The sequence below is a fragment of the Panthera uncia genome, chromosome C2 (assembly GCF_023721935.1).
Source record: "Panthera uncia isolate 11264 chromosome C2, Puncia_PCG_1.0, whole genome shotgun sequence".
Taxonomy (NCBI): Eukaryota; Metazoa; Chordata; class Mammalia; order Carnivora; family Felidae; genus Panthera; species Panthera uncia.
This window is the reverse complement of record NC_064810.1, coordinates 102,507,687-102,535,504: the sequence shown is the minus strand read 5'-3', so window position 1 is coordinate 102,535,504 and position 27,818 is coordinate 102,507,687. Positions and strand designations below refer to the sequence as shown.

At 44.7% G+C, this 27,818-nt stretch overlaps 1 protein-coding gene across 1 annotated transcript in view; it reads right to left on the bottom strand.

The window, feature by feature from the left end:
* Window positions 1-25,522, bottom strand: part of LOC125921623 (uncharacterized) — a 44,895-nt gene extending 19,373 nt beyond the window's left edge. The window contains exons 1-13 of the mRNA XM_049629204.1: window positions 25,041-25,522; window positions 14,944-14,978; window positions 14,742-14,828; window positions 12,199-12,255; window positions 11,842-11,871; window positions 8,381-8,425; window positions 7,976-8,023; window positions 7,565-7,611; window positions 7,406-7,455; window positions 6,914-7,131; window positions 6,552-6,802; window positions 3,365-3,499; window positions 279-417 (exon numbers count right to left, since the gene is read on the bottom strand). Of these exons, the coding sequence (XP_049485161.1) occupies window positions 279-417; window positions 3,365-3,499; window positions 6,552-6,802; window positions 6,914-7,131; window positions 7,406-7,455; window positions 7,565-7,611; window positions 7,976-8,023; window positions 8,381-8,425; window positions 11,842-11,871; window positions 12,199-12,255; window positions 14,742-14,828; window positions 14,944-14,978; window positions 25,041-25,522 (1,624 nt within the window). The remainder of the gene's footprint in view (window positions 1-278; window positions 418-3,364; window positions 3,500-6,551; window positions 6,803-6,913; window positions 7,132-7,405; window positions 7,456-7,564; window positions 7,612-7,975; window positions 8,024-8,380; window positions 8,426-11,841; window positions 11,872-12,198; window positions 12,256-14,741; window positions 14,829-14,943; window positions 14,979-25,040) is intronic.
* Between the last annotated feature and the right edge of the window lie 2,296 nt (window positions 25,523-27,818).

The window sequence follows — 27,818 nt, the reverse complement described above, 5'->3', positions numbered from 1 at the left end:
TGAGACCCAAACCTCAGAATGGTAAGGGGGGAAAAAAACAACACTTTATTGGCTATACCCACCCACTGCCTGAAGTTTCCACATACTCACTGAACTATACCCACTGACCAAGGGGTCTGGACATTGGTGCCTGAGAATCAGAGCCTAGCTGGGGTTTTTGTGTCTCTTAATCACATTTTTAAATGTTACGGTAATGAAACAGACAATTACTCTATTTGTCTTCCTACCCCAACCAACCCACAAACCAGAGTTTTCATTCAAGACACAAAAACACTTACATTCTCTCAGCTTTGCTTTCCATACAATTTCCTCAGAATCCATTTCAACCAAAAGTAATTTAAACTCCACTGGTTGCTCCAAATACACTTCAATGTAACTTTTCAATTTTAAAAGTGAACCGTCAACAAATTCGATCTCCTTAAAAAAAGGGGGGGGGGGATTTTTAAAATTAAAAGTTGCATTAGTTGACAATAACAAATGTCAAATAAGGAATACTAGAAGGGTTAGTGCTGACCTGAACGCTTACTGAAACTCTGATGCTCGAAATGCCACTCCTTAATCACAGACCCTCTTATTCTCTTGCTTCTAGACCCTCATTACTCCAACCTGCTTTTCTACTTCATTGAGGCTTCCAGTATGTTGGCCCTATTTTTTTTAAGATGTAACTTTTCAGCCCTTTCTTGGTTTCAGTGTTTCACGTTCCCAAACTAATCACCCTTTTGTAGGTGCTTTTAAACTTCCTCACCACCTTTTGCTTCGATCATTCCACAGCCCGGAATTGATTTAAAACATTGACAGAACTACACTGAGTGTTTTAGCCACACTCTGTCACTGAATACCACCTTTCCCCCAACAAACCCTTTCTTTGCTATTTTATGGATAAAGAATCTCAGAGAAGCTAATAAACTTGCCTAAATCCACATCTAGGAAATGGTAGAACTGAATTTGAATCCACACCTTCTGACTCCTCTTTTTTTTTTAAGTTTATTTATTTATTTTGAAAGAGAGAGAGAGAGAGCGAGCGAGCATGGGTGGGGGAGGGGCAGAGAAGGAGCGAGAAAATTCCAAGCAGGTTCTGCGCCATCAGCACAGAGCCCAATGAGAGGCTCAAACTCACAAACTATGAGATCGTGACCTGAGCCACAATCCAAGAGTCAGATGCTTAACCAACTGAGCCACCCAGGTGCCCCACCTTCTGACTCCTCTTAACTACTACAGAGACTGATTCCTGTCCTGGACCTCCTCTGCTCCTCTGCAGACTGACTCACAAGCCTAGAGGGAGAAGTCTACTTAAAAAAAAAAAAAAAATCACTGGAATGTACTAGGCACCACCTTTAAAAACCAGGGATCTTAACCTGCCCCTCTTCTTTCCCATTACAAATCACTAGCATTATCCTCACAACCTTTAATAGGTCACGAAGGCCTACAAAGCAAAGATCTCTCTCTCTCTCTCTCTCTCTCTCTCTCTCTCTCTCTCTCTCTCTCCTGTGGCCCCACTTTTCCCAAAGCCCTCTGCATTCCCATTTCCTGGAACTATTCTGGTGCCCTGAGCCCAGCTGCACATCCCCATCACCTCACTTGGGCACTTATGGTTTCCTCTTCTGGGAGAGCTGCCTCCCCGGTGAATCTCTCTCCCTTCAAACCCAGAACAAATGTCACCAATGGGAACCCTTCCTGAAATTCACCACACCCATCTCTATGGTAATACCACATGACAAGTTAAAATTATTTCTTTACATGAATATAGTATGTCTCTTTCTATACTGGCATCTTTTGAAGGAAAAGATCATGACACTCTTAGCTCTTATCCCAGACTGACTTTTAATAGGTAATTTTGATAAATGACTGTTAAACACATCATTAATGGTATAAAATCAGCAAGAATACCTTAGGTTTACAGAGTTTCACAACTCTCAGAGAACCCCAAAACCATTACCTTTCTATGATCCTTTGGGCAATACTAGGAGATTATCCCCCATTTTATAGCCCAGAAATTTGGTTGAGAGAGAGCACACAACTGGTGGCAGAATTAGACTATTTAAAGCCCTCCCACCATCATCTTGTGTAAACGAGAGCTCTGGGGACGATCTCAGTCCTTTCCTAGACAGATTTACCCACTGAATGTGTACTATTCCCTCTCCTGGTAGCTCTTAATCCTGGCAGCACATTATAGTCACCCTGGGAGCTTTAACAAGCCCGATGCCGAAGCCACTCCCAAACCAATTATGTCAGTATCTCTGGAGATGGAACCCAGGCCACAGACTTTTTTAAAGCTCCCCTAGGAATTCCATTTTGCAGCAAAGGCCAAGAATCACACTGTTCTAAGCAAGCCCTTCACATTTAATTCCACCTCCCAGGCAAGACCGCAGTTGGCTTCTTGTGATCATCTTGAGGTAGCATCTGCCAGGGCTTGATCAGCTTGCAAGGGCTGAGAACCTCTCAGATCCCAGTGGAAAGACTGTGGAATTAGGACCCAAGGGCAGACGGGGCTCAGGGCCAGGCTCTCCCACCGCCTGGCCATGGGACTCAGTGGCTCACTGGCCCACTTTGCACATTAGTTTCTTCAGCCATGCTACTGTAAGGCTCAAAACACACCAGGTGGAAAGAGACCCTTTGAAACTGGAAAGGAAGGTCATAGAAGGCCATCTGATCAACCTGACTACTTCTCCAGGGCACCAGGCCCCTGAGAATATAAGAAAATAATGCAACATGGGCCACTGCAATCAGCTCTCTCTTGCTTCATCTTTTAATGTAATGGAATCAAAACGTTGTTCTCAACTTTTCATAAACTATAAAACAAACATAAAAAGGTGTACAAAAAGAATTTCCACACAGATGTCTAGTTAGATAAGGTATGGCACACAATCAGAGCACATAATGAAAATAAGTTTTAAAAATAACTTAGTCATTTACAGGAAACCAAAATCACTTACAAATGTCATGTGTACAGTGAATAGTTGAAACCTAGTGACAATTTGTTCTCATAACTATTTTTCAAATGCCTTCCAGTAAGAAAAGCCAGTACCCTTGTTAGCAACTCTTTTCCATTAACCTTCAGTGCTCTGTGACTTAAAATCAAGCTTAAGGTTTTCATTCCTTTGAAGCTAACATTGAATTTAATTAAAAAAAAAAACTCGAGAAAATTTAAAACCTTTTTAAAGGGAAAGAGATTAGATAAGTCGATTTTTCAGATTAATTCTGAAATTCAACAGCATCTCTGGAATAAGCTTCAAGTTTAGCAAAACAATTGCTTTCTTTTAAATAAAAAATGAGAACAAAACACATTATTTTAAAACCTTCAGAATACATATCTACAAAATATACATCCTGCTGCTACTCCAAGTGGTTTTCAAAATATATATACCTCTGGGGTAATTTCGGCTTCTGGTTCGCTGATCAGTCTGTATTTCTTCCCATTCTGCAATAACTTCTGGCAAACAGGAGGCTTGTCAATTTTCATGAATTTCTTGGAGGAGTGCTTTACAGACTTGGAAATATCCTGAAGGTAGAAATAGGTTTTGGTTTTGAAATGCATCAGCAACAACTGTAAGGACTCTAAGCATCCGAGCAGTGCATGTGCTGCCCTGCATTATCTTCATTTCCCTGTACAAAATGACAGCAAGGGAGAAACTTTCACGGTGCTCTGAAAAGAAATGCCATAGAGGCGAATAAGGCACCTTTGATCTGCACTTCAGGCTTCTAGGTGCCCAAACATCTTTCTGCCAAAGCACTACAGCCAAAGCACCCACCCTGCATGGCACCTAAAATTTGCTTCTGAAGGATTTGAGAAAATTAAATTAGGGCTAGTGTTACACATTCGTATTGATTATATGCCAATGATGTGAACAGAGAGCAGCTACTTTATTGTCAACAGTTCTGCTTTACCCGAAGTTTATTTCTACCCAGCACCTTACATGTTCCCATCCTTATTTTCACAACTGTCCCAGAGGGGTCCCTGATTTTATATGTATAGCTTGAATGCCCCAAAGAGGTTAAAGGAAACTTTGGCCCAGGCTCACTTGTAAAGCAGCTGAGTAGCTGAACATGAAATTTAGGTTTCCTGAAGACAAAGTTCAAGGAGTTCTTCCTATGTAGGGAAAAAAAACAACCCAGGAAGGTGTAAAAACCAAACATCAACAGGAAGCACATCCTGCCTTTTAACCATGCTATGCTCCCTATCGTTCTAGTGGTGTCTTCCTCTACATTTGTTGATACAATCAGCCCCTCACCCCAGCTTCCCAGGAAGTACAGATAATACCCTTTTAATTACTTGTATTTACTTTCCTGAAATATGAACTTCATTAAATAATAGTACCTTATTCCAGGGTGCCTGGGTAGCTCAGTTGGTTAAGAGCTCGACTCTTCGTTTCGGCTCAGGCCATGATCTCATGGTTCATGGGTTCGAGTCCCAAGTCAGTGGGAAGTCTGCTTAGGATTCTCTCCTCCTTTCTCTCTGCCCCCCTCACCCCCTCATCCCCCACCCCTACCGGCTCTCTCTTGCTCTCAAAAAATATATATATATATTTATTCCAAATCCATGGTAATTCTACTTTAGATAGGGTTATTTTTATACTATTTTGAAGACTAGCTTCCCAACTGAAAGTATTAACTTTAGTAAGATTAAAGGAAGCATATTTTACCTTAGGAAGAAACTAAAAACCTATCACTTAATAGAATTTTTAAATTTTAATATATATTGCCAATTATAATCAATATAACTTACGTTTCTAAAGCTGTGCAAACACTACAACCTAAAAACACTGGAAATAGGTAGTTTCATGTTGTAGGGGGCCAAGGGAAGGCTACCCCAAGATGGACTACTTTGGCATGAAGGCTATTTTGATTTAAAAAGCAATCAAGGGTGGGTAGGTGGGTGAAATAGGTGAAGGGGATTAAAGAGTACACTTATCATGAAGAGCCCTGTGTAATGTACAAAATTGTTGAATCGTATTGTACACCTGAAACTAATATAATACTGTATATTAATTATACTTGAATTTTTAAAAAAATTAATTTAAACAAATTTTTTGAGAAAGCAATCAAAACCCAGCAGATTCAGGAAACACTCTTTACCTCCCCTACAATTGCCTAGAAGAAGTTGGATAGAGGACCTCCTCCAGGAAGAGAACTATCACCAGAGAAAACTACATTACGTGACATGAACCAGGTATGGTGACAGAGAGGAACCCTGCAAGGCCTGTTTCATCAAAGTCCTCTATGTTCCATTGCTTCTGAGGGGCCCAGCAAGCACTTGTTTACTAAGCATTTACTTTTTCATTTTCTTGCAAAGTGTATTCCTTCCCTTTGAAGTCCCAGAATGCTGCCCCCTTCTCCTTAGTTCACAATGACATATATACCTCATTTTGCCAGAGTGTCTTTGGAATTTCCACATCTGTGTGGATTCCCCATACATACAAAATTAAATTAGATTTTCTCCTGTTAATCTGTCTCATGTCAACCTGATTCTTGAAGGGCAGCCAGAAGGATCTTGTAGGGCAGAGGAAATTCTTCCTCCTTGTCAATGTAAATTCTGTAACTCAAACTACAACTCATCATTTTGTACACTTTATCACAGATCTTATGTTTATTTTCTTAACTTCTGTCAAACTCTCATTTCAAATCTGAAAGGACAATTTTGAGTCATGGTTTTTTCTGTCTACTTTATTTATTTCAGTTCTCCATCCACCTCTAAACCATTACAATTGTACAGAAAATGGTTAAAGGTATAACAGGAGATCTAACTGCCACAGCTCTAACTATGTAAGCATTCAGAAAGCGGGATAATCACCACATCCTGATTCTGGAAAACTGGTTCCATTATGAACACCCAAACCCCCACCCTTCAGGCCTCGCTGCCTTAAACACAGTTAAGTGGTTCATGAATATCTGCTCTACAAAACTCAGAATGTGAACCACAGGCCAATTTTTATCCAAAAATGTCCTCTGCAATGAGTTAACCTGGGAGGTGGATCTTATGTGAGGAACTTTAGGCAAAGAGAAACCTCAAGTCATCCTACATTTGACCCAAAGGCCTCAAATGGCTCCCCCGTGTGTTCCAGAACAGGTGCTCCTCGAACTCTTAATGTGCACGCAAATCACCTGGGAATCCTGCCCAGTTCAGGCTCGGATTCTAGAGGTTTGGAGTGAGCTAGAGCTTTTGCATTTTACCAAGCTCCCTGCTGATGTCGACATTCCTGGCCCCCTGGGTCCCAGACCACATTTTGAGTAGCACGGCTATAGAAAACAAATGGCCTAGACTGTACATCAGCCAACCCTCTCCAAAGCCAGGCCTACTTGTCTGGGCCATCCTCATCTATGGAGAGCTACTTCCCCATCTGTTATCTTCTTGACACTATTTACACGTACAGACAACCATACCCCATAAACCTGAGGACTTGGCACACACCGAGGCACTGACCTTAGAACCTTATGCCAAATTAGACCCACAGTGGGGGGACACTTAAATGAACAGGGACAGGACCCACATAAACATGGCATAACGTTTGAACACAGAGTATTCAACATTTATTATTCATTTTCATTAACTTTACCTTGATGAAGGACTCATTATTGGTTGCTATGTACACTCGAAAAGACAAGGATGGATTATGGTCAATGGCTTTGTAGAGAATCACGGCCCCATGGTGGTATACTGTTTCTTCACTTTGAATAACAGGTCCCACCGGAGAAAGAGAGCTCACATGCCACTTGACATGGGTTGCAGAATGATCCACAGTGGATTCTAACGAGGCCCCAGAACTTTTAACATGTAAGACTTTGAACGTCATATTGGCATCATGGTCTGTTAAAGCATGAAGGTAAATTAGTGTTCCAGGCAGTATACGGATGGCACACATACTCTTATATACGCACATGCACACACTAATGAGACTTTTAGAAAACGAGTACTTACGACCCAAGCAGAGGGAATGTGGAAACTGAATGGAAGTAAGACAGTTTGGGTCACATTTAACATCAAACAAGGGTCCACCAACAATCCAGGGCTTAACAACCAGGTCTGCATATTTGCTCCAGGACAAAACGCAATACTTGATGTCAACTTTTCTGTTAACCTCAAATATCAGGCCAGTTTCTGTGCACTGGTAAGTTCCCTCCGCGTCCAACTTCAGCCTGCATTGGACAGATAAGAACACCTGTTTAGGCCTAACATTTGGTCAGCAAAGGACTTTTTAAAATTATTTAGGTTTTTAATTTCATTCAAAAGCACTAATGAAATTCTACCACATTTTGAAGAAGCATCACTATCAAAGAAAACAACCCAAGTAGTTACATAAAATGTGTGAAATTAGTGATATTGCTTTGTGTTTCCCCTATTTGGGGTCATTTTTATGTACAAAGTTAAATTACTAACGATATTAAGTCTTCTGTATTCACAACTACTTACAAAAACTGTTCCCGGGAAAGGAGCCTGGGGGTCACTTGCTCATTCTGTTTCTGAAGAAAAAGTATACACACATATGCACATAAGCGAGTAATATATAAGTAAATGTTGTTTTCTTAAAGCAAACTAGGAAATCATATTTTATAATTAAAAGATACTTACATTTTCAGCATTACAGTGTTCACAGGAAGGTTGGATTTTATTAAGTTCTAAATAATAGAAAAAAGGTTTTACTTATATGAATGTGATTGGCATTTTCAAATAAAATTTTTTTATTTAATTTTTTTGTTATTTTAGAGAGAGCAGGGGTGAGGGGCAGAGGGAGAGAGAATCTTAAGCAGGCTCCATGCTCAGTTCAGAGCCCAACGCAGGGCTCGATCCCACAACCCTGAGATCATGACCTGAGCTGAAGTAAAGAGTTGGATGCTCAACTAACTGAGCCACCCAGGTGCCCCTCAAAGATAAATTTTTTAATAAATATATGTGATATGACCAGATCACAAAATTCAAAAGTACATGCCCCTCAGCGATAACAAGATCTAAAAGAATATTTTGGAACATGTAAGTTTATACCTGAATGTAAATGATCCTTGGGCAAGTCTTTATCCTCCCACTCTTGCACTGTGAAAGAGATCATCACACATGTATTGGCACAAGTCATCCACAGGGTAAGTCATGTACTACTTAAGTACCCACCTTCAGCTTCCCAACTGACAGGAGTTTAAACATGTATTTAAACACTTGCAGGAGTTAATCCAATGACACATGACACATCATGTTTGTCAATCCCACTGCAGGTCTAAGGTGTGAAAATTAGCTTGAATGTGACTTCAGTGCACCCCATCTTGGCACATAAATCTTTATGTGATCTTTTTATGCAGCAGTGAAGGCTCTGTCCCCATCCTGCAAACCTGACCCACATGTCATGGGAGAGAAACAGAGGAAACTGGCAGGGTAAGCATATTGCCTGGTTCTTACCCTGAGCAGAAGCTTCCTCAGTGGAAGACTCTCCTGGCTCCCCATCTGTGGAGACAAGAGGGGCATGAGCAATCTCTTCATTAGTTATTCCTCACCTAGGCCGGTGTCTCTCCTGGAGGGCTGCAGCCCCACTGAAGACTCCTTCGTGGCCCATCATAAATGCTTGGCTGGCGTCAGCCCTCAAGCTGTTAGAGATTAGCTTGGGAGAAAGGAATCAACATCCTATTTTAAGCATATTTAAACCAGAACTATTGTAAGACTCTCTGATACAGCATGCAGACTCCTTCCATATGGCTCAAGGCCCTATATGATCTGGCTCCCCATTACCTCATTTCCTGCCTGCCTCCCCACACCTACTGCCCTCCCGTCACTGCTTGCCATTTCTCCATCCCCAAAGCACACTCCTAACTCAGGGCCTTTGCCCATACTGTCTCCTCTTACAAAGGCTCATGCTACTCCTCCCCTCACTTCCTTGTGGTCTCTCTCAAACATCCTTGTATCTGAAAGGCTTTCCTGACAAACACATAAACACACACACACACACACACACACACACACACACACACACTCCCCTGCAAGAGGGCCTGCCTGACATACTCACTCTTCACCCTTCATTTTCCTTGAGGGCATCTCCCCAACCAGGTACACTGTACAGTTTAGTGTTTCCTGCTTCCTGTCTCTCTCCCTGCTAGAATGTGAGCTTCATGAGGACTGTATCTCTAGGGCCTGGTAAGCGCTCAGTGACTTTTTTCTGAATGATTACAATTCCATAATACAAAAATAATATTAAGAAAGGGAACAGAGAAAGAAAAGAGAGAGAGAGAGAGAGGAGAGAAAGAGAGGAGAGAGAGAGAGAGAGAGAGAGAGAGAGAAAGAAAGAAAGAAAGAAAGAAAAAGAGAAAGAAAAAGAAAGAAAGAAAGAAAGAAAGAAAGAAAGAAAGAAAGAAAGCAAGCAAGCAAGCAAGCAAGCAATAAATTCTTCTATTATTTACGCTGGCCACTAGTTGCATGAGCTTGGACTCTGCGGTTATATTACTAAGTCTCCCCATGCTTTGCCTTCCACATCTGTCAAATGGGGATTAGAATAATATCACCCCCCAAAACTTAGGAACACAAATTACCATTCCCTAAGTGCTCCGTGTTAGATAACTTATTAACTATTATTTTGCTCTGGTGATAAGCGGGACTCATTAAAAAATTCAAGAATTCTAGACAACAACATTGTCACTTATATTTTAAAGGTCTGAACAACCTTTGGGAGGGTCACCCCATGGGTAAGGCGCTCCTCAACACATATGCAAGGTCCTATGCCATCACCAATGCCCAGAAGGTACAGACACTCCCCAGAAGAGCACTCCAGCCCAAGACACACAAGTTGCCTGATTCCTGGCCTACTGGGGCAGTATCCAGGGACCAGGGTTTATAAGACAGAAGCAGCTTTAAAAGAAAGCATTAAGGGGCCCCTGGGTAGCTCAGTCGGCTGAGTGTCCGACTTTAGCTCAGGTCACGATCTCACAGTTTGTGAGTTCAAGCCCCACATTAGGCTTTGTGCTGACAGTGCAGAGCCTGCTTGAGATTCTCTCCCTCTCTCTCTGCCCTTACCCGTTCGCGCTTGCTCTCTCTCAAAAATAAATAAAAACACACAAAAAAAATTAAAAAAAAAAAACAGCATTAAGATAAAGTGGCAAACAGAGATTATAAGTATTCAGAGTCCTGGACTCAGAATACTACAGATGTGAAATACCCAAACCCTACACCACACAATCCTCCAATCATATTTCCTCAGCTACTATCCTATGAAGGATCATAAAATTATAAATTATTTATGGGCTGTATATCTACATTGTATCTCATCCACACCCCATGTTTTTCTGCCTTGGGAGCAGAGAAAGGGAAAGAGATTCGAGAATCCTAACCAGCCCGCAAATACAGAGTCTCTGACCAGGTCTTCCCAGCCAAAGCAGAGAAAAGTGATGCAATTCTCCCCAACTTGTAAATCGCAGCTTCCCTTCAATCCATATGACGAGGGTGGCCCCAGAGTTCATGCCCATGAGTAGAAAGCATATCCACTCATGAGGAGGGTGAGTGGGCCTGCGCTGCCTGCTAGCCCACAGAGGAGCAAATACTCCAAGGTGGCCTACCTAGTCTTTCCACCTGACCTGAGAATGGAGGTGAATGGGTGGGTACCTCTCTGATCTCTCCTCTAACGGGAAGGATAAAAACTCTCTTTTGACAAAGAGAATACTTTTGTGGGGAGGCAGGACCCCTTACATGACCTGGGGCTCACTCCTAGGACAAGCATCCTCAGCCAGCCCACAGAAGATGCGAGGCCACTTTCACTGCCAAAGAATACCAAGAAGTCTAATCCAGCCAATGGCCAGGGCTTGTGTCTTGCTCCACACACACCCTGCTGAGAACGACCACACCCTCCCACCCAATTTTGAGCCTATCTTGAGCCTCACCGACTCCAAATGCCTTCCTCCTAGTTGCCTGCCCTGGTGAGGCCCTGGGCCAGGCCTAGCTTCTGCAGCCTGAGCGTCCTGCCTCCAGACTCCGTATCCCTATGGCCCTTTACCCAGTTATTACCAGGGATAACATCAGAGACCTGATCCCAATGCACAGCTCTCTAATTTCATTTCTATCTTAAACCATTCTATAGAGGCTAGACTTTTGACTGCATTTTTAAAGGATGAAAATCATCCATAATGTATAGAGACCTGAGGCACACATTTTTTCTTTATAGGTATCAGCATATGACATCTCTGCAAGGGTGATACACAGATTATTACAGGTTCTTATCAATGCATAACATGATTGCAAGAAACTTACAGTTACTATCACAGGTTCCCCACTGGGAAGCTGCAGAGAGAATCAGGTTCTACACAGGACTTCCGAGTGAAGTGATTTCATTTATTTAATAGTATTACAAAGGAGCCCTCTGACTGCCTTGCTACAGTGTTCATGGGCAGATCCCAGTCGAAGAACTGGGAAAAAAATCCTACAGTAAAATAAAATCACTTAAAATAAAAGCTTAGTCACTTACAAAACTCTTGACCAAAACCGTATTTTATATTTAGAATCCATGCCCCTCAAGTGGTTTCATACTCAAGTTGCTCACAAATAACTAGAATGGCATGCCAGGAGACTCTAAACCACAAATGGTACATTTGCAGCAGCAAAGAGTTCACTCTGCTGTAATCTGTGAGCAGCGACCACCACAGAAGGAAGCCAGGCCCACTTGTGGCCGCACTGTAGATTGCGGTCAGTGCAGATCAAGAACATATGCCACGTACCGTTAGTGCAGGGAGCTCAAATTTGCAAAACGCTTACAGAAATTTCCCAATGTTTAACTTAATTTTGCATATTAAAAGATAAAGAACAAGCAGTTGGCAACAAAGGCGATCCTTCCCTTTCTTCCTTTCAACAACAAAAAATAAAATTCAGAGGAAGGATATACTTACTTGTTTTTTCTGGTTCTGGTTCCTCATTATCTACAAAAAAAAAAAAAAAAAGTCTAAATCAAATTCTCTTGACAACCAAGAGGAAACCCGGGCTAATGGGAGAATAGGTAAAATGTTTGCCTTTTGCCAATAGCAACCACTTCCTGTCTTTCTTCTTCAGCTCATCCTGTTCGGCCGCTTTGCTTGCCAGCTAGAAAGTATTTACCATGGAAGTATTTTTTTTCAGGACTTCACAAAACCACACTAGTAATGTGTCCTCACACCGTATAAGGGATGTATGCATTAGTTTAAAATACAAATAAAGGTTCATATGTTTAACTAGAATTCTATAACTTAAAAAAGACATATGTGACTCACCAGATTCACTTTCAGAGCTGTCCTCAGAACTGCTGTCCTCAGAACTGCTGTCCTTTCCTGAATAGAGGCATATGCCGGGGAAGTACACAGTGAACAAAAAATAGGAACTATTTTTTTTAATTCTGGTTCTGTGAAGTAATTTCTACATATTATTTTTTTTAATTTGAGAGAGAGAGAGAGAGAGAGAGAGAGAGAGAGGGAGAGAGAGAGAACCTCGAGCAGGCTCCATGCTCATCATGGAGCCTGACAAGGGGCTTGATCCCACGACCCAGGGATCATGACCAGCGCTGAAATCAAGAGTTGTACACTCAACTGACTGAGCCACCCTGGTGCCCCGTATTTATATATATTATAAAACAGATTCAAACTCAACTAATTTCTTCTTAATTTAATAAATTCTTACTGAGTCCAAAACTACAGTTCATATAAAAGGGGGCTGATTTTCCTTTGGAAATGGATAAAATATACTTTGATTGTTTAAGTGGGAGCTCAAATCACACTTTGCCTGCAGTAATCATTTTATTTCGTTGTCACTCAAGTCCTACCCAGCCTTGACTTGCCCTTACTGCTCCTGTCTTCCTCCTATACTTGCACCTCTGGACAGCTCACATGCACAAGTTCAATGACACAACAGTGCAGAATTCTGGAGAGTAAATGCCACTGACTGAAGCACAGGACAAACTCAGTCCACACTATGCAACTACTTCTGGAAAGAGTAGTCCCCAAGAATGGGGACCTTGTGTCCTTGGTCTCCTTCCACTTCCTCACCCCCAACTCAGTGTCTCAGCCCATTGCAATCAGGCTTCTGTTCCCACCACTAGTTAGGAATCCTCTCCGTGATGTCCCTGAAGGACCATGAACCCCCAGAAAATGACTCCCACAGGTAGACACCTACCACCCCCTCTCACATGGCGCTCCCGTGAGGTCGGTCCTGGCTCTCCTACCTCTCTGCGTGCCCTCCGCCCACCCTGCAGCTCCTCTCTGCCACCCCCCAATTACTAACGCCCCAGCCTCCACTCCCCATTCCCAGCCTCCTTTCCACCTTAAGAGCCCTCAATCGCACCGCTTCCCAATTGGATTCCAACCTCCACCTCCAGGGGCACCCTGACTCTCCCAGCAGACCCCAGAAGCGCCCGAGGCCTAATCTGTTGGCCAGGTTCAGCCCCCACTACCAATCCGCATTCTCTCCTCCTCCCAGTTTGCAGACACTGCCCCAGCCCCCATGCAGGATCAGGATTCAGCAAGCACATACACGGAAAGTTATTAGCATCACTCTCAAATCCTCCCTCCCTTCATCCAGAATAAAGGATTGGCAGCAGTTACATGGAGGAAAGAAAAGATTTGAGAATAATGATGAGAACAATAATGACAGTAGCTAAGAGCGGCTTTGAGTGTTCCATGTGCCAGGCACATCGATATATATATTCACGTATTTACATGTATTTACTCATTTTGTGTATATATACTTTACATATACTTATATAAAATGCTTTATGTATATTTACACATTAATCTTCACAACTGTCCAGTGATGTAAGCTGAGGCCAGTTAATTTACTTAAGCAAGACCACCACCTCCATACCATCCTCCCCTTCACCCCCCCCCCCCCCGCCCCCCAACTCCAGGCCAGGAAGTCTGGAGTTAAGATTTCAACTCAGGCAGTCTGGTGGGAACCTGCACTCTCAACCATGTTGTTAGACTTACACACATGCTCATTATTACTTCAGCAGATCAACCCCCAGGAGCTGGTGACTAACTGGATGTGGGTGTAGAGGGGGGAGTAGGAGGCAGGTTCCTGCATGAGAGGATGCCTGAGTGGAGGGTGAGGCACTGACTGTGTAGGAACAGGTGCTAGGAAATCAACTGATGGGACATGGCCTTGGTCCTCCAGGGCTGGAAGCAGAGAACAGTGATTTTCAACCTTGGCTGCACCATGGAATCACCTGGAGAGCTTTCCCAACACATCCAAGCCCAGGACTCAGACACTCCCTAGACCCTCTGATTTAGCTGGTCTGAGGTGGGGCCTGAACAGCAGTATTGATCTTTAAAGTCCCCAGATGACTGCAATGTGTAGCCAGGATTGAGAACCACTGGGCTAAAATCAATCTATTTTAATTACTCCCCTGCTCCCCAAATTTGAATGTTCCCCAAATAGGATGATTGCCACTCCTTCTCCAAGCCTTTACAGATACCTCCCCATTGCATGGAAGTCTCTTTCCCAGGCCCCAGGTCCAGAGTTCCCAGGGATCCATTAAGACCTAGCCCCAAGTCACTTCTGCTGAAAGTCTCCCTCACCCCGCCAAGTTAGCCATGCCTCCTCTGTGATCTACCCTATCACATTTATCCGACTGGCAAACCGAAGTCTGGAGGTCCTCCAAGGTCCCCGGAGGACCACGGCTGTGTCTTATCACCTTGATTCGCCAGTACCCATCCTGACACAGACGCTCAATGCATGAATGCACATATGCCCAGCTTAAAAGTACCAAGCAGATGGAGACAAGCCTCATAAGTCAGTTCTCTTGCTTATTAAAACTGCCACCTACCAATCTTGAGTGGTTTGGCTCCTTCTTCGGTTTCTTCTTGACCCCCATGGAAGGAGGCTGGCTTGCAGGCCAACAGCCAGTGAACGCCTGAATGGAACAAAGTGGCTGCAGTCAATCAATAATCATTTTCTAAGACTTCAAATGTTTTATACAGTATAGATTAAGTTTTTTAATAACTCAACAATGACTTAGAGTACCATACCTTTTTCTTCTGAAGAGGCATTGTGATGATCATCACTAGAGCAAGAAAAGAAAAAGACTTTTAAAAACAGATACTAGAAGCGCCTGGGTGGCTCAGTTTGTTAAGCATCTGACTCTTGATTTCAGCTCAAGTCATGATCTCATGGTTTGTGAGGTTGAGCCCCACGTCAGGCTCTGTACTGAGCATGCAGCTTGTTTGGGATTCTCTCTCTCCCTCTTTCCTGCCCCTCCCCTGCTCATGCACTTGAGCCTTCTCTTTCTCAAAATAAATGAATAAACTTAAAAACAGGATACTAATTTTACATAAAATAATTATGAAAATCTTCAAAATGATCATTATACTATGCTTCTCCAGAAATGTTGCAAATTAAAGAACTCTCTCCTTCCCCAATAGATTTCCTGGCCCTCTCACTCTCCACCTATGGCCTGACTCCATGCCAAACACTCAATGGAGCTTATCAGGTGTGCACCTGATGGACTTCTTGTCCTGTCACACCCTGGGGAGACATCACAGCACCTTTAAGATTCACAGTATTGCCCATCCACGCCCAGCCATCTGGCCTTCCTCTATCACCTCTCCAGGAACACAATCCTAACTCCAATCCTGCACTGGCCTCTAGACCCTCCATCCAGTTCGGTGAGTCACCCTCCTTCTCCCAGGTCGTCTCGCTCTGCTTCTCTGGCCTCCTCCCTCAGATATGGCACTCTGAGTACTGAGGGCGCACATAGCTCCCCCGTAAGTAGGTCTCTCCTTTGTCCTCACCAATGCTGAACTCTCTGTGCCCTACATGCAGCAGTCTCACAAGAGAACACATGATCTCCACTCTCCTCCCTATTTTCCCCTAGACTCAAAGCCACCTGGCTGCTGCTCTCCCACGTTACCAGTGACTACTGCCCAAAAGACCCAGTGGGCCTCCTCAGTCCTTAGTGACCACTGTCTCATTAGACCAAGGTGACAGGCTTCTCCACAGCTTCCACGTCCCTTCTTACCTGGTCTGCCACCACTTCCCACCTCCCCTGTTGCAGTGACCTCTCTTCTCTGTGTGCTTCATCCCCTGGCCCCATCTGCTCCAGCCTCTGGAGCATCGATGTAACCCGGAAGCACATCTGTGCACCCTCCTCTTCCCACTCCTCACACTGCCTCGGGGCTCACCTTCATGCCAACATTTCAGATCCTAAATCCGCACCTCCTTCCCAGGCCTCTCCTTGGAGTTTTAGGTGCCTGGGACCTGGTGGTCACTTCAGCACTTTAAATTAAATACGGTCAGCACTTAACTAATCGTTGCTTTCCCTCTTCATGAAAACTTGCTCCTCCTGATCTGCCTTTGCAGAGAATTCCATCCCTAGATCACCCACCTGGAACCAGCCAGCACCAGCTCCTGCCCCCTTTTCCTCATCAGGCAGCTGGTCCTTGTCCTCCTGAGCCTCCCTCTATATATCTCTCCAATCTGCCCCCTCCTCAACACACGCTATCTCTATCTCAGTTCATGTGTGTACTCACTCACTGGGGCACTCTCTCTCTCTCTCTCTCTCTCTCTCTCGCTCTCTCTCTCTCATTGGTTCTCACCACCTGGTTAGCTGATTGTAATTTCCTCATAAATATTATATATAACTACAGTCTCACTCTCTTGGCTTACCCATCATGTGACTGTCAGTGAGGTCTAATCATGTCCTTGTTTACACCCTTCTGTGCTTCTCACTGCTTTGTGGCTAAAGCCTAAGTTCCTTAGCAGGGCACACAAGGACCTCCACCCTGCTCCCTGGTCTCCCACCCTAAGTGGTCCCCCAGAGTGAAAGATCTTCAGTGTCCCAAGCACACCCTGGCTAACACACACACACATACACACACACACACACACACACACACACACACACATCTCACTCTATCATTATCCCCCACACAGGGTCACTGCCTCTGGCCTTCCAAGTCATGTACCCCAACTCTGGGTGCTCCATGGACACGTGCTATGATGTTAGGTCACCCTCTGGAGTTGTAAGTGCATGTAAATGACACCCTGCCCTCCCGTTGATGTCAAAACTCCTAGTCATCCTTTAAGAAGAGCACTTCTCGAAGTATGGTCTGAGGAACATTAGAACTATGGGAGGTGACTTCCCAAAACAGTTTTTCTGGGCCCACTGAATCAGAATCTTTGATGATTCTGAAGAAAACAATGATGCTATTTGCACTTAGAGTGTTTAAAATCTTTATTTTCTCATTTAATCACCCCAATAAGCCTGTGAAGGCCATTTTACAAATGCAGAGAGTGAAGCTCAGACAGGTTACTTAACTCCCTCAGGGCCACAGAGCTAACAGCTAGAAAAGCAGCACTTGACTCTAGGCCATTAGAACTTCTAAGCCCATGTACTTGCCTGCTACCAGGCCTTCCGTCACTGCCCGCCACTCCACCCCCAACCCTCAACCCTGGTGGTAAACTGAGGGTGACGACAGCTAAAGCAGTAGCAGACCAACCGCTTTCCCTTCCCTCCTCTTCACCCCCAAGTTATTTGGGATCCCAGACGTGGTAAACCTCCTCAACTCAAGATTTTACACTGGTAAGCTTCCCCAAGTATTTGCTATTTCCCAAATTCCACAACTCTAGGAGATACACACATTCTCATTTTCAGACTTAAATCCTCTCATTTTTTAATCCTCAACTCCTGCTCAAAAGGTCGGGCGGTGGTGGTGATCCTGTAATTGGGAAATGCTTCAAGAAACTAAGAATGGCTAAAATATGGTCTTTAGTAAGACGCATAAAAGAACAAGTCAACCATTACATCTTTTTTCCTCTAGACTCATGCCTCTTATAATGCAGTCGCTATGCTTTTTAATTTGAAAATAATTATGCGAACATGGATTGAAAGTTAGCCATTCATATTGCACAAAATATGCCTGGTTAAAACCCACTTCTGTGTCCTCAACAAAACCATGCTTTCCTCTTCACTAGCGCTTTCATTTTCCCCTTTCTACAGCTGCTTATCTCTGTTTCCAGACATATATACATCTACTTAGATATTAGAACTTTTGCTAAAACCCAGAAAGCCTCTGTATAAAATCCTTTATTTTCTCCATGAAGTGGATGAGAGTGAGTGGTGTCTGAGATGAGATTAGTGGCCAGACACTCAGGGGGAGCAGCTCAGGGGGAAGGGCTTAGACCCGACGAGGAGGAACCCGCCCGCAAGGCAGCGCACCTGCCCAGTCCAGCCACGTGGAGGAGGCAGACCCTGGTGGACCCACAGGGCTCCTTACCACTACATGAATGCTAGGTCCCCACACTCTCTTTTGCCATGTGCATTGCTCTAACTTAAAACCACAGCAACCATCGAGAGATAGCACCCATTCCATATATTCTCAGTGTAATTCAGGGACTGAAGATAAGTTGGAAAGGGGCACAGACATTTACTTAGCATTTAAAGCTCCTTAAATTTTGATCTGGACTTAATCATTATTATTAGGTAAAATTTTATTGCAGTTCCAACATCAACATCAAATATAAATGCTGCCTCATACCTATGAGCTTCCCAGGATTATGAGCTTTCCCTTACAGGAGGGGGGGAAACAAACAAAAACACCCTGCATCTTGGCACAGTAAAATCCCTGAGCTGCTACAGGACTGAAAGAACAGGCTTGAAACCTCAAAGGGCTGATATTCAATGAGGGTATTTATTGCATGTTTGTTGGGAAATGTGGATAATATTAAAATATGTGTGGCCACCCACGTGGCTCAGTCAGTTAAGCGTCCAACTTCGGCTCAGGTCATGTTTCATGTTTCATGAGTTTAAGTTCGAGCCCTACATTGGGCTTGCTGCTGTTGGCACAGAGCCCGCTTCGCATCTTCTGTCCCCCTCACTCTCTGCCCCTCCCCAGCTCATCCTCTCTCAAAAATAAATAAATCTTTAAAGATAAAATAAAATAGTAAAATATGTGCAAATGGATAAAACCAATTATTGTTGGAATTAAGTCACAGCTGCAACGAAATGAAACCTGAGAGCAACACCAAATTCTCACATGGGTGCAGTTACCTTAAAAGTTCCAAAGTGCTTTCAAACTCATGAGAGCACCAGCTCCTCATACCAGCTCTGCCAGGAAGCAGGAAGCAGGGCCAGTACTGCCATCCCCACCTGCAGATGAGGACACTGCCGCTCTCCCCACCTGCAGATGAGGACACTGCCGCTCGGGAGGTATTGAGTCACTTGGCTGAGCCGGCACCGGCTGGTGAAGGGTGAGATGCAACTAGAATTCAAGAATCCTAACCTCTGAGGAAGCCCGTTCTCCAACCTCACCACCCGGCTTGACTCTGTGCCACCTGGACAGGTTGATATCAGGCATCGGAATGATTTCACCCAAATCTGGCTCAAGAAGTAATAATTCTCCACTTAATTTTTTTTTAACAATCCTTAAGGTAAAAATAAAACCTTATTATGACAATGGCCTGTATTTATTAGATGTTTACCGTGTACTGGAAATTCAGCCAAAGACTTGGCATGCGTCGATCAGAGCTTATTTAATCATCACGACAATCTTTCAAGTGCCGGTCACTGGGCTAGCATTATCTCCATTTCACAGGTGAGGAAATAACACTCAGAGATCTTGAGTAACTTACCCAAGAATCCGGGTCCATCTGACTGCAGAGCCCAAGCTTTTATCAATACCTTTTTACAACCAAAAGCAAAAAATTCTGCCAAGCAGATGACAGAGCACCAGTCTCTCTTCCTACTAAGGTTCCTACTGCCTGTGAAGGTAATTTTCAAATATAGGAAAGACTTTTTTGGTATAATTAAATCCATAATAAGCCCCAAATCCTCCTCTAACTAACTTTTCACCAGAATGAAACCAACCAGTATCTTACCCCTTTCAGCCCCTATTAACCTTCTAGAAAACGGACCATAAAAAGCAAAGTAAAACCTATAAGCAAATGGGTTAAGGAAAGTGGAAAAGAGTTTATGTTAGCCACAAACTAGAGTTAATCATGAAATAACTATATTTCCCAGGGAATAACCCCAATGCAATCAATATTCTCTGTAATACAGATCTCTTTTTTATCAACTCAAATTAACAAACATCTAACTATTTACCGTACAACAGGTGCTGTGCTAGGCAGAGGGGATATAAAAGTAACACAAGACACATGAACTTTGTCCCCATGGAGCACCCTAATGGAGAAGGGAGACTAATCAGAAAACAAATACATATGTATATGATGCCAGAAGAGCAAAATAAAAACAAACATAAGCTATAGGTTAGCCCAGAGCAGGCTATGAGAACAGGAAGAACTGACCTCTGATGCTAAGATCACAAGCATGTGACTAACAAAACAGCCAATTAAACCATGATGCTAAGTCCATCTTGCATTTTCAAAGAGTGCTGCCTCCCCACAAACAGAATCCTCTAGTTGTTAGGCTCAGAAAAAGCTGCAAATGAAAGGAACCCACAGGATCTTCCAATCCAATGCATCATTTTACAAGAGGAGATGGGAACCTAGGAGAGGGTACGTGGATAAATAACCAAAATCACACAACAAGTTATAAGCAGAGACAATCTCCCAACTTGTCTCAGGTCTTGGTTTTCTCATCAATTCACTCATTCAACTAACACATGTGGAGTATGTGCCAGATACGAGTAAACAAAGCAACAAAACCCATCAGCCTGATAGGGAAGCCTGACTTCCTGTATCTGAGACAAGAAGTGCTTTGAGAGAATGACAAGAGAGCTCCTCTAAGATTGAGGAATTGGGGAGGGCTCCCTGGGAAAGTGACATGTAAGCTGGGCCACAAAGGACAAGCAGAAATGGACAAGAGGGAAGAAATGGGAGTAGTGGGGGCAGCTCCTGTCTGAGACAGGAAGGAGTTGATCAAGGTCCAGGAACAGGGGGAGAGCAAGTGTGGTCAGAGGGAAAGAAGCAGGAGATGAGGAAGGTCAGGGAGGTGGACAAATCCTAACTCTATAACCAAACTGATAGCAACTGCCAGGATGCAAAGTGGCAATTATTCAGTCTGCTGAGTAGTCTCTGCATTTCCACCCTGGGAAGATTTAAAACTTGAAAGCAGAGGAAGAAGTCAATAGTACAGGTCCCCAAACCCACTGTCCTCAGCATCTCACATGGGGACTTGCCTAAACTTGTCAGAACCGACCCCCTGACAACTTGCAGGTTCACACACTGCTTGTATTGAGCCCAGAAGCCTAAGACTTTCTCTAAAGAAAACCTCAGTCCCCCAGACCACAAGAGCCAGCCAAGCCCAAGGCCTTGTAGTACTAGGGGACAAAAACCTTCCAGGGGGTTACTTATTCTTAAAGCACACTCCAGGGAAACTGCCTTCATTCAGAACTGTGCTCTAGAAGCCAACAGTCCCCCTCCATACAAGCCAGGACAGAAAGACTTCCTCTGAGGCAAGCCCTCCACGACTAGCCCTGGGGTAGATGAGAGACTCAACAAAGGGAAGGTAGAGAGAGGAGGGCAGGAGAGATGTGGGTACCCTGGGCCACCAGCTGTCCATCCCTTTGGGGATACTTCCCAAACCAAGCTGGTTTCCCATCATGACCTAGTTTCTTTTCTTCTTTCTTTTCTAAAGATCACCACTTCCAATCAGCTTACTCACAAAAGAAGCCATCCCACGGTTTTTTTTTCTTCTATGTTTAGGTCACTGAATGAGAACACAGTCTTCAGTCCCTCCAAAGGTACTTAGCGCTAGCAAAGATGAAAAATCCACAGGGCTGGCTCACCCAGCCGGCTCCTTCACCTACCCCTATCCCTTTTTAGGTTACTCCAATAGGAAAAAATAATGGTGAAACTGGTAGGCCTTTGGGTATCGAAAGGCTGAAGGATTGATTGCACATTTTTTGTAGTAGGCAACAACTGGAAACTACCATGCTCATCAAGAGTAGAATGGATCAAAAAACACGATACAATCGTAAAATGGAATACTGTAAACAATGAAAAGGAAGGAACTACTTACACACAACAATGTGGATCACTCTCACAAATGTAGTGTCACATAAAATAAGCCAGGCATGAAGATTATATGCCATATGATTCTATGTTTATAAAGTTTACAAACAAGCAAAATTAAGCTCTCTTTCCTTTAGGGAGGAGAAATACGACTATGAGGGACTGGAGAGTGAGAGGGGCTTTGGGGTGCCATGTTTTAGTTCTTGACCTGGGTTGTGTTTACATAGACGTGTTCGCTTTGTGATATGTCACTTAAGAAGCTTGTGTTTTCTACATGATTGTGTACACGCACCCACCCACCCACGCACCCACATACACACAAAGGATTTTCATCATCTTCGGAAAGGAAAAGTAAAGTATTTAGAACTTCAGCTTTACAGGCCACAGTTGTGAATGGAGGATGACCCCGGCAGGTGCGAAAGCAAGGTAAACCAATGCTAAACTGCATTGGGGATATGGCCTAAAAGGCAGCTATGGGGTGACAGGAATTGGGGGGGAACAGTTTTGAGGTTTATTCCCTTCTTCCTTCTTATAACTATCAATGAGAACTTTGCATAATATACTCCAAAGGGAAGTGGGGCCAGCAGAGAAAAGGACTGGAACCAAGCTAGAACATTTCTAACAGTGAGAAGAGAAGGAGGGTAGGCGGAAAAGAGAAAGAAATTGTAAGTGCCCGGGGTGGACAAGAAGGACAGCTTGCCTGAGCTGACGATGTATGCGGTAGGGGAATTCCCATGAGTCAGCCCTGGAGAAGGAATCACTTCTCTGTTCCCCTCCCTGAGCCAACAACATCTGATATACACCTGGATTAATGGGGTTATTGCACTGCTCTGCTGTAATTTATTTACAAGTCTGGGAACTGAAAAGAAACAAAAAGATGTGAGTTAGGGCATGTGTATAGCCAAGGATTCCATATCCCCAGCATCCAACACATGGTTTGGCATACAATTTGCACTGAAAAAAAAAGTTCACTGACAAAGAAATGAAAGAATATGGTAGACATAGAGATTCTCTATTCCTCAGTATTTAACAAATCTATAACAAACAGCTTACAATGCCAAAAAATGTGAGAATGGAATCCTGTGCAGCTACTAAAAATTACAAGCAACAATAGCCATCATCTGTAGGGTGCTTTACATAAGTTTACAGAGACAATTTGCACCTCACCCTTGTCTGATACAGAATTATACCGACTTTGTTGCCATACTGAAACATGAAAATGACACATTAGCAACAATCTCCCTGAGAGGCCAGAAAGATCAGAGATGGTGAACTAACAGGTTTTCATGGAAAGAGGTAGGGCGGGTCCATATCTCACAGAAATACCAGGAAGGGCTCCTATTTCTGGGTGGCCAGCAGAAAAGTTCAGTTAGCTCTGTTTGTGTAAATAACTGTGTTAATTTCACATACTATATTTCATTTCACTTCCTCTCTTTATTGTTTTCTTTTGGGGGGGACTTTACTTTTAGCCATAATTTAATTCAAAAGTTCTCTTTAACAATTATTCCCAAGACTTACTGTTGGGTGAAGCCCTCTAAAGAAGTGTTTTTGATGTTCAATGTGGACTCAGTCTGTGTCCCACTGTGGTTTTATTCATGAGCCTTACGTCAAGAAATCAAATAGTAAAACCTATCTGCACACAGACTTTTCCGGGCTGCCTTGCTGATTGCAACAGTGTTTTAAAGAAAGGACAGTGGCAGAAAAACAAACCTCTCTCCACCCTGTGAGAAACTGGGCCTAATGTTTAATGATTCACAAAAAACTGAAGTCGTGGACACTTTAAACCTTGGCAGTCTCTCCTTGCTCTAGTTGTTCGTGCAGAAACTTTGTTGTGCAGCAGTGACTGTCCTAAAAGAAAATTTTCTGCAGGCTGAATCTTTGCTGAGCGTTTCTGCCTACTTGGGGTCACTTCCTGCAAGCACTTAACTGCAATTGAGAGGATTACCTAAAGTATATATTTCACAAACCGCCCATCACATGCCTTACTGAAACACTACATCCAATGCTAAAAGCCTCCTTTTGCAGATGACAGTAACTCTGGAGAACACGACCACAATACCGTTACAGCGTCCCAAAACTAGCTCTTAATAAACATTCCCATGTAAAAAGCAGCTGCTTTTAAAGGTCTGTGGAACGCTGGTGACAAACGGAGGCACTGGCTACCTTTACAATAATAGAAATCCTTCAGGCTTATACTGATTTGAGCCTTCTGTGCGTGAGGCATTGTTTTAGTGCCACATTGGGCATGATGGACTGCCTGCCGCGGGGTAGAGCCTCCACACAAGGGCAAAGGGGGGCGTTAAGGGAACTAATCCTGCCCTCGATTCAAGCCATTTTAAAGCTAGGGAGCCCAAGCGCAGACAGTGCTCAACAAAACCTCGGACATCCGCCCGGAGCGACCGCCCAAGTCCTCCTCCAGGTGCAGAGGGTGCAGGGGCTCCCAAGAGCGGAAGCCCAGGAGCTAGGGGCAGATGAGGACAGCAGAAACCCAACCTCGGGGGGCGGAGAATCACCCGCGGAGGCGGGAAGAGCGCGAATCCGCCCGCGGGGAGCAAGGGGGCGCTGCAGCGCCACCTGCTCTCCTCCGCACCCGCAGGCCTCCCGCAGCCGCCTCCACCAGGAGGATGTGAATAAATCGGGCCCACCTGACACCGCCGCAACGCCGGGGAGCTAGGTGCCGGGGGAAAACGCGGCATCAGGGAGCTGCAGCGCCGCCTGTAGGCCCCGCCTCCGGGCCTCTCGCGCGGGGCCTCCGGAGCTGCGCGCCGCCGCCTCTCGCGCGGGCACCTGCGCGCGACCCCGGCGCCGCCTGCCTTACGCAGGTGCGGTGCAGTGCACCCAGACCCCCGACCAGGGATAGAGGGTTGGGGTAGAGCATGGGGGGAGCCAACGCTCCCCCCATGCTCTGTGCCCGCGCGGGGCAGGCGGCGCCACCGAAGTGAGCTTTGTTTGTGTGGCCGGAGCGGGGGTGCCTGGACGGGAGTGGAGTCCTCGCCCCCTCCCCCGCAAGGGCAAGGACAGAGCCCCGGGAGGGGTGGGGGTGCTCAAGGGGGCAGAGCTTCTGTTGCAACGCGTCGTTGTTGGGCCCAGCCAGCCCCCATCCCGCTCTGCCCTTTCTCCTTCCGAATCCCCCGACCTCCGCAGATGCGCTCACCTGCTCTCCACGACCCCCACGCCGCGGCTCATCGTCGCTCTGCCGCTGGGAGGGGGCGCCACGCGCGCTCCAGGCTCCGCGCTCAGTGCAAGCCGGGGCGGCTGCAGGAGGGGCTCGCGTGCTGAGCGCTGCCCGGCACACTCGGAGGCTGCCGACGCTGCGGGGGGAGGGAAGAGGGCGAGCGAGAGCCACCGGGGGAGGGGACTGACTGGGAGGGGGTGCCGGGCGCGCATCCGCAGCTGCAGCCGCAGTCTGAGGCTGCCGGGGCTCCGGTAACGGAAACGCACGCTTGCCAGCGGCCCGCGCGTGCACACTGGCGTGCACACCAGCGTGCACACTCGCACACTTGCGCAAATCCTCCTAGCCTTTGCTGCTTGTCGGCGCCCTTGCCCTAAGGGAACTCGGCTTGATGAGACTAAGCTGAGGCTTCTGTGAAGGAGAAGGACAAGGGCCATTCTTTCTGGAGGGATCAGAGAACTCATGGCACCATGATTAGGGTTAGCTACTCCTGTATCTGGGAATTTTCACTGGGGACCACGAGATACCCGCCCAAGGTGTTCCCCGATTTGCTTCTTAAGATCTATAACCCCCCTGAAATTCTAGGTCAAGTTTTGTATCCAAAGTACGGGTGCCTGGAGTGAGGTGCCACAGCTTTCATCCGATTAACAGCTGCGTGACCCGTCCCCCCCCCCCAAACCGTGAAGGTGTATGGATTAAATCAGCGGTTCCCAAACTTTGCAATGCATTAAATCACCAAGGGAGTTTTTTGTTTTGTTTTGTTTTGTTTTGTTTTTTTTAAATCGCAATGCCCCAAGTAGTATCCCGCACCAATTAATTCGGTGAAGTGGGACTCAGGCATCAATAGTTTTAAAGTTCCCACGTGATTCCAAAGCTCGGGAAAGTGTGGGAACCACTGCTTAGACTGTTGGTGACCCTCACCACACTGTCCTCTTTCATTCCATTTTTCAGTATGGTTGCTCGTCTGTCTTACATGAAGTGGTGGGTGTCACAGGCTCTAGCCCAGGTCTGGCTCTCAGTAGTGCTCACTATAGGGTTATTCAGGAAGGCGGCAAAGGCAGAATCCAGGATGGGCTGTCTAACTTGCAGCCTTCTCTTTGTTGTTTCTGGAATTCTCCACAGACTGAAATACCCCTGAGCTCATGGAAATGGCCTCATGTAATGCCTGAAGCTGGGGGAGATGGCTCATTGCAGCTTGAAGAGACCTCTCTGTCTTTTAGATTCCTCCAAAAGTCTCAGCCCCCCACCTGCCTCACTGTGACTCAAAGGTCCTGTGCTGGCAGTGTGGGTGAGTACAATGAAAGTCCTAGCCCCTACAGGTGGAGCACCCATGAATCCAACACCATAGTAGGTACTTATATATTCTAAGAAAGAACTGACCTGGGACACTGTTATTGGGCCTTGATGTTCTCTTTGTTGAACATAAACAATTTCACAGAACATCAGCATCAGATATGGCCTCTCTGTGACCATGATGGATCAAGACAAGAACAAGACCACTATGTAATCTTGTCTGAACACAGACAAAATGTGAACATTGTCCAAGCCACAAAATACCAAACATAGCTATCCTGGCTAATAAAAATGACTGCTGCTTCTTGGCCAGTCACAGCCTTAGCCTCACTCTAGTCTGCCCTCTCTATGGATAACATTTATGAAGATACATATTCGTAGAACTACCCCTGCTTTCTTAAGCCTGCCCCCTAGTTAGTTAATAAAAGCCCAAATCCTTTAATAATATATTCTCACACCCTCTCACTGAGACACCTCCAAGGTTTCCCATGGTGTGCATTTCCCTCACTGTAGTGAGTAATCCAGCTTGTATAACTATAGGTGCATTCCAAGTGGTCTCTGGGCAAAAGGATATTAAAAACAAATTATCTTATTTAATCATCGCAGTAACAGCACAAGGTAAATATTATACTCTCTTTACATATAAGCTACCTTCTTATAGATCATATAACTGGAACTCACACAGGGCTACCAGCTGTTAGTGGAGAGCTTGTTCACGTTCACATGGGCTTGTGGGGAACCAGGCTAGTATGTTGCTTACCCACACAAACTTTGGCTTCCAGATATGCCTGAGCTCTAACCCCAGCTCTGCCCTCTTCTAGCTATGGGAATTTGAGCAAGTTATTTAACTTTTCTCAACCTCAGCTTCCTTGCCTACCCCCCAAAAAGCAGGGGGGGGGGTATCTAGGAACTGGTATTTTTTGAGATATAATTGTTATATAAAATTGTATTGATTTCAGGCATACAATGTAATGATTCAATATTTGTATATATTGTGAAACGATCACCACGATAAGCCTAGTTAACATCCATCACCACACATAGTTACAAATTTTTTTCTTGTGATAAGACACTTTAAGATCTACTCTCTTAGCAGTTTTCAAATATATAATATTTGAATCAAATATATAGTACGTTATAATTAACTACAAGAAATACGCATATTTTTTATAGGCTCCCCAGGTGGCTCAACCCAACACCAGACCCTAGTTTGGGATCTCTCCCTGTAGTATGCTAAAACTATTACCAGGAAAAGTTAATAATTCACATCAGTGGTGGTGTGAATATTAATGAGCCATAAAAAATACCATAGGAGCCCAGATAGAAGAACAGACTAAGCTAAAATTGTTTCATTGTTTAGAGTCATCTGAAGAAAAGTAACTGAGAAAATGTTAAATGTTTCTTTTGAACTATTTTTGAAGAACTAACATGACCACCAATTCAATTATTAGTTCTTTGTCCTCATAC